The 7,574-nt window shown below is 35.2% G+C and overlaps 1 protein-coding gene across 1 annotated transcript in view; it reads right to left on the reverse strand.

Annotated features, from left to right (window-relative positions):
• LOC107751995 (vascular endothelial growth factor receptor kdr-like) overlaps positions 1 to 4,059 on the reverse strand; it is a 47,745-nt gene extending 43,686 nt beyond the window's left edge. The window contains exon 1 of the mRNA XM_016567818.1: positions 3,584 to 4,059. Within this exon, the coding sequence (XP_016423304.1) occupies positions 3,584 to 3,653 (70 nt within the window). The 5' untranslated portion in view covers positions 3,654 to 4,059. The remainder of the gene's footprint in view (positions 1 to 3,583) is intronic.
• Positions 4,060 to 7,574: the final 3,515 nt, after the last annotated feature.

Below are 7,574 nucleotides of genomic sequence, written 5' to 3' on the forward strand. Positions count from 1 at the left end.
TAACAAACCATACATCAATGGAAAGCTTATTTATTCAGCAGATTATGTATAAATCTCAATTTCGAAAAATTGACCCTTATGACTGGTTTTGTGGTCCAGGGTCACATATCCTACAACTTGTGGTGAGAAGCAGCAGCAGTCATCCAAAAGTGAGCAGAGAAAAATGTACTCCTCTCAGAAAACGTACAAATAAAGATCATTTTAGATGTTTAATTACTATTTGAAGCATTGGGATCACTAGAAGAGGGCTTAATGAACTCATTTTTATGAAAACCTCAAAATCGACCAAAACTGACATTTTTCACTTCTTTTGCCTGTAGCTCAGTATTAGACCATGCGCATTCCGACTCATTTTGCCAGCACGGGTCACATTTGTCTATATAAGCTGCTGACATATTATGACAAAAACAAGAATTTTTTGTAAGAGATAATGTGACTGTACATTTTCCCTCATTAAGTCATCCATATACTTTATATTAGTGCTGGGCGGTATGACCAAAAATTTATATCACGGTATTTTTCTAAATTATACCGGTTTCACGGTATTTTTCTAAATTATACCGGTTTCACGGTATTTTTCTAAATTATACCGGTTTCACGGTATTTTACTGTCATGATGAGTGAATATTGTCAAAAAATACCACACTAAATATGACTAAACACGACCCCTTTTAAAGGGGTCATATGATGCGATTTCAATTTTTCCTTTCTCTTTGGAGTGTTACAAGCTCTTGGTGCATAAAGAAGATCTGTAAAGTTGCAAAGACTAAAGTCTCAAATCCAAAGAGTTATTCTTTATAAAAGTTAAGAGTCAGCCACACAGAGTGATACAAGAAGCCTGAAATAAGCACATATAGGATAATCAAAAATATTTGACCATAAAAATAAACAAATGACCAACTCAAGTTTTAAACGACCAAATCAAGTATTCCTGAGAGCTATATAATAAAATGTAATAATATGTCTGCTTATAATTTTACTATAATTCATTTGATAGTTAAATGGTGGTTATTCTACCTCTAATTATGCAGCTTTTATATAATTAATGGCATTTAATGAAGAATTATCATTGGTCCACTCTGTCACACAAACAACAGTAAAACAACTTCATAAGAGGTTCAAGGAGCTGATGGCACTGAAGGGTAAACAAACAAAACTAGACTACCCGCCAAAAAATTTGCTACTACACCTCCAACTGTGCTGCCTGCCTTCTCATTCATTGAAGTGTTCTCTTGTTGCAAGTCCCTTTGCTACAACTACTGATCCCTGCCAAACCGCAAGGTTAAGACAACAGCAATGGAGAATGCAGATTTTATTAGTTCCTGGATTGGTCTTTGGATGGTGGAGTCGAAAACCCAACATACATACACACAATTTGTACGAAAAATGAAATAAGATGGTAAATTAAACAAACAACAGCTGGCAATAGGCTGAGTGGTAATTTTGGTCATATTTGATCAAATATTGAAACAATGGAATGTGAAGAACCCTGGAAATAGTCTCCATAAGTGGATCTTTATCCCATAAGCTTCCACAATATGTTCTGGAGCTCAGGGGATTGTGGTATACTTCATGAAGGAGATTCTCCTTGAAATTGCAATATAATGCAACATGAGCAACCATCATGTCCTACACAGAGACTAACTAGTGTGTCAAAGATAAAAGACAACTTGGAGGTAATAACCCATGACCAAAACCATGATACAAATGTCTCCAAAGCACACCGCCTGAGGTCTGATTAAAGCCCTGTGCACATTAAAGACGATAACTTTAACTATGAAGTTTTAAAAATCGTTCTAATTCTATGAGAGCAGGGATAACCACATTACCCAACTTTATCAGTAATGACACAGAGGAACATTATCATTGGAATCACTTTTACAAGACTTTTTTTCCCCAGCTGATAAAACAACTGACAATCAAAAGCATTTAAAGCAGCAGACGACATGTGGGCTTATAATAAACAGAACATTATTATTCCGTTGGTGTGGAAGCTGAAATACAGTATAGTAATTGTTATATCTCTATAATGTTTTAATGTTTAATGAAGGCAGAAAATGGAGTAGTCTGCAAATGCATAGAAAGCAAGTAAGCAAGCAAGCCAGAGATCATGAAAGAGAATGAAAGAAGGACGTCTGAGCTCTATACTCGCGTGCCACCCCACCACTGTGGGATGAGTGATGAGCTTGAATTGCACTTGGCTGACCCCTACCTACTGTATTCATCCCAACATGCACTGCTCTTGAACGGCTGTTCAGAAGGAACATTACTGTTCTTCTTGAGCCTGGAAAATAAAATGTAATCCAGAAAAAAAACATTAAGCAAGTTTAATCCAGGCACTACTTTGTACAGTACATGTTCAAATAACCCATATTAATCGATGTGCTTGATGTACATGCTGCAAGCTGTACACAGCTACAGTTTAGGTTCCGCTCCTTGTAGATTAAATAACATCTGAATTAAAATCTGGTTCAATTTCCTCATGCAAACAAAATTAAACAACTTTTAAGTCTGTAATAGTTTTCAATGGCCAACTCCTGATAACCATTTTAAAATGTATGTCTGTTATCAAGATATCAGACATCATTTTATTTTCTGTATAGAGCCATATCTCTGTTATGCAGCATGAACGCTTCCAGACTGAAAGCACAAAGTGAACCTGCAGTTATGCTCTGCTTACGTGCTGCTTATGCATGCCATGTGAAACAGACCTAATTTGTCAGGCTAGTAATGAAATGTTGTATTACTGCAATGTTGTGATGTCAAAGGAGAAAGTACGAGTTGGCTAGCACCTTTTCAGTGAGTTCTGGAAAGTAATGCAATGCAGAGGGTTCTCGGATGTGTAAAATTGCTGGAGTATTTTAACCTTTAAATGGTCCAGCAAAATTTGAAAACAGAGCCCTGGGCAATATCTGGATCATTTCAAGATGTTTATATATCTCTCTACACAGCAGCATTATTGGATATTTTTCTTACTTAAAACAGACTTCATCTTCAATCCTTTTCATTCCTGTAAGTAACTTCTAACAGCCAAGTCAAAATGTGTTTCACTTCTCTAAATGTGTAAGTTTATAGATCTATAGTGCAGAGTTTGACTAGTGGCTCTGACTCACCTCGTATTTCTCATGTAACAGTTCAGTTGAGTTATTAGGCTAATACTTAAGAAATCACAAGACATATCAGACAACACAGTTGCACTCCATTGATAAATTCAGCTAACTAAATTTGTATTAAATGTAATAATCACTATGCACCACCAAAAATCTGATGACAGAAGAAAAGTGGCAAACGGCTAAATTTCATGGCCTATTTTTTGACTAATGGATTAACCATACACCCCATATAAAATATAATGGCATGTTCTTCCGCTCTACCATTGTCTTGAGGTGGGGTGACTGACACACATTTGCAGTAGAGGAGCAAGCAAGAAGTCTGGGGAAAGAATCTACATGCAGATCAGTTAATGCCCATTAAGTTGACAACAAATGAACTTCAAACCGCATCTGTACAACAGCAGCCCATTGAAAGATCGCGTGCCGCTTCACTCGCGTGCGCAGTAAAATGACAAAAAGTGCGAACTTACCACTTGAGAAGAAATTAAGAAGCAGCTGGAAAGTGAAGAAGCCTTTGACTGAGGTTTGAACGGGAGTCATTTCGTCCGTTAAAATAACGTTCCAACGGATATTCCGTACAATCAGCTGTCACGTTATATTTGGATGTGGCTGTAATAGTCCAGGTAGGCTACTGTGATTTCTCTTGGTGTACGGTTAAATCTGTACAGTTCCCGTTGATATGGCAGAGATTGTTCTTTCTAGAGTGAAAACACTTCTTGCTGTCTCTCAGTGAATGTAAATGTGTCGCATGGTCCTGCGTCTGCCCCGGTACACGAACGGAGCAGCTCCAAACTACTCCCGAGGGCAGGTGCGACGTTTGCTCTTCCTTCCTAAAACTGAGTGAATGAAATTTCAAAAACTAGACTCTATATAGAAAAGAAGGGTTAACCATAGTATAACAATGAAAAGAACTAATGCCAACCGACTGATAAACCACCCCACTGCCTTTGGCTTTTCTGCCGGGGTTTCCCTCGCGAAGGCTTTATATGAGTGAAGCGGGGACGGAAGGACGCAACGTCACCATAGTAACCCTGCAGCGGTACTCCACCGCACTTTCCTGCTTTAACTTACTATATTGACCCTACAGATATCGATTAAGATATTTTGTCTTGTAATAATCTGATTGAGTATTTTTTTTGTGCTATTTTCTGTCTGATTAAATTAAAGATTTATTTTATCTCAGACACATATCCCACCCAAATGCCTCTATGAATGTGAAGACGCTTCACAAAGTAGGCTATTTCATCATTGTTTTGAACCTAAAATCTATCAAACCCCGGCAGTCCCTAAAATATCTATGTGCAAAGGTAAACAGGCATTGTCTGATAACATATCAGTCAAAATACCTTGGAAAAACATTTACAGGGTTTATTTTTAACTTCAGCAACAGGATGCAGCTAATTTTATATCAAAGTAAATAATCATGGGGCTTCTTTTCACCTTCCAACACCCCCATGGTGTGTGGATGCACCACCGACGGTTTGTCTTTTTGATGCTACAAATGGGGACACGCTCCCTGCAACGTAGGGCAAGGCATTGTCCATTGATGTCCTTCCATTTATATCATTTCAAATGCACAGGATGTTAAACCTGTTAAACAGAAATTAAACAGTACAGTTTAATACAGTTTGTCACTGATGAGGTATAAGGTTAAAGAAACATGAGGTTTTCTTCCTGTAGTATTGATTGGATGATGATGTGATTAATGTGATAATGTAAGGGCCACTGATAACAGTTTACCAGTTTATTTACTTCTGTGACTCAAAGAAACTAAGGTAGCTGCTAATGTTAAGGATTTAGTTATTCCAACCAACATTTGATTAAGTGGAATGTCACTTATATTTATCTTACTTATATAAATCATATTTTATTCTGCAGTGTTATAAAAATGTGTATAATTTTTTTTTAATAACTTCATGACTCGTCCATGTTCATGACATTTTTTACTACTTTTTAGGAAAATTATGATTATTAAACAATTTAAAAAATTTAATACCTCTATTATTATTTATAATTATTGTTATTTTTACAAATAAATAATCATAATTATAATAATAATAAATAATTATTTTATTTATTATTATTTGTTTATGATTTTATAATAAGTTTTTTTAAATCTATCTATATATATATATATCCAAGTATATATAAATATAAGTTTCCAGTCATGTTTTCTGGTTTGGCAGCAGAGATCTGATTTAGGTATTTCTCAAATCTGCTATACAATAATATTCGGCTAGTAACTGACCTTTGATACCAGTGTAGAACTGTTTTTAAATCTGGCACACATTTATAAATATGCCTGTTTATTATTATTTTTATATTATTTATGTAGCAGACTTCTTTAGGAAATCTTCTGTGCATCTCTCTGACCACATGTCATAGGGATCATGTTTGTTTTTTCTTTCTCCTGTGCAATCAAGCCCTCTGAACTGATCACATTTCCCTCAGGCCAGCACGGTGGCTAGATAAGACTCAGGCAGAAACAATTGCTGGAAGCCGAGCACCGAGAGAAGTGGGCTTTTAAGACATCTTATTTTTGAATCTAGTGCAGTGAACACAATAAGAGAGTCCACAACCGATTCTGTGTATGCAGCTTGAGCTCTTTCCTTCAGCTCAACAATGACCTCCCCTGTTAAAACAAAAAACTCCAGCGTTATCAACACATGCTTTCTTGGGGGTGAATGAGGTTCTAACTACCAGAAGGTGATGAATAGTATGCTTAAACAATGCTATTATACCATAATGCCCAAGTCTTTCAACAAGACAGAGTTAAGAATTCTGAATATACTGCAGCCTGCACGCTTGAAAAGAGTAGCTCTCCATTTATCTTAAATGTTTACTTAGAGTGCTTATTTTTGAGATATACATCTGTCCTTTAGCTGATTTATTTTATATCCTCCTGGGCATAGACTTTTGTCCTCTGTAGAGACATTATATTTTAGTAAATTTCTCTGAGACCCTACATGACACTTTTTTTATTCTGGATGTCCTGTACAGAGCACATTTAGTTTTTTTTTTTAGGGATATCAAATTTTTGGAGGTTTGATCATAAACACAGCTTCTTCTTGGTCTTTAAAAATGACTGATATTGACAGAATGATCAAATTTAGCACTATTAGGGAAATATGATGATATTTTTAAATTGTCGTTTAAATCTGACTAATTTTCAAATTGTTTGTCGTAAATAAACATCTCAGAAAAATATGATGGGGTTTCAAATCAGAATATAACTTTTTGTTATGAAACAGGGTATAATTTTCATACATGTCTTCTGTAGAGGATCACCAGGACAAGCATCATGCTAATCAGGCATTTTGGGGAGACACAACAATTCGACAGGGATAGAAATTATAGATCAATATTCCTATGAAATATCAGATATTCTTATGAAAATGTTGCCAAGTTATTACTATCATTATAACACTTATTTTTTCATTATGGTTTGCCCCAAGAACACATTAATATGCAAATTAGATGCAATGTATAGATACATTGTATAGAATGGGAATACCAATTTATGGACATTTTATGGACATACTGCATAAAGTAAAATAGTATATCAAATCATTCTGTTATATCTTTTATAACATAGTTGAGACTTATCTTTGCACAAAGTTTGGCTAAAAATAGCCTGAAACCTAAAAACTGATTGGTGAATGAAAAAAATAAAACATTGTTTTTGCCTATTCTTGCCTTTTCATGTATATTTATTTTTTTTGAAAAACTTAGTCCTGGCGTCCTCTACAAAAGACACAGAATAAAATATGAATAAATTAATTGAATGAATTTTTCTCCATTTGTTTCTTATGCTCCAACCAATGTAATGATATAAAAAACCAATAAAATTCACAAAACTTTGTTTATGGTTCTCAGGGGGATATAATATTATCTGTAGGCTATTATTATTCGCTATTTTGCACAGGGCAAATTTAATCTATTATGTTACTAAATAGTTAGTAAAATAATTGGTTTTTATAATTTATTTAATTTTAAGTTTTGGCAATGATAAGATTTTGTAAAGCTGTTTAAATCTAAATGTGAAATATGTGAGGGAGATGTAAATGAGAGTAAATACATAACCGTGTGTGAGAGACACCACCTTGTGGCCATACAGCAGTATTGCATTCACACTGCGCACGTCCTCGTGCGTGCTCTTGGCGGTGGACGCTCGCGAGGGGTCGTGTTTCTGTAGCAAAGCCACTAGAAGACAATCTCTGCTGTAACTGTCACATAGAAAATACTGACAAAATATATTAGATCGTTTTAACTTACTCCTTACTCAACTTGTGTATTAAAATACACAAAACTGACCGTATTATGGAGCAGTTTGTTGTCGATGTAAAAAGTAAGAATCTATTTTGTGGTAATAGAAGTTAGTTCTGTCAGGAATTAGCTATTACGCACGTTTATAAAATAATCGATCCCTTATGAATATTAGCGGTAATTTTTGTATAATCT

Source organism: Sinocyclocheilus rhinocerous, unplaced genomic scaffold (genome assembly GCF_001515625.1).
Source record: "Sinocyclocheilus rhinocerous isolate Xijiao unplaced genomic scaffold, SAMN03320098_v1.1 scaffold662, whole genome shotgun sequence".
Lineage (NCBI taxonomy): Eukaryota > Metazoa > Chordata > Actinopteri > Cypriniformes > Cyprinidae > Sinocyclocheilus > Sinocyclocheilus rhinocerous.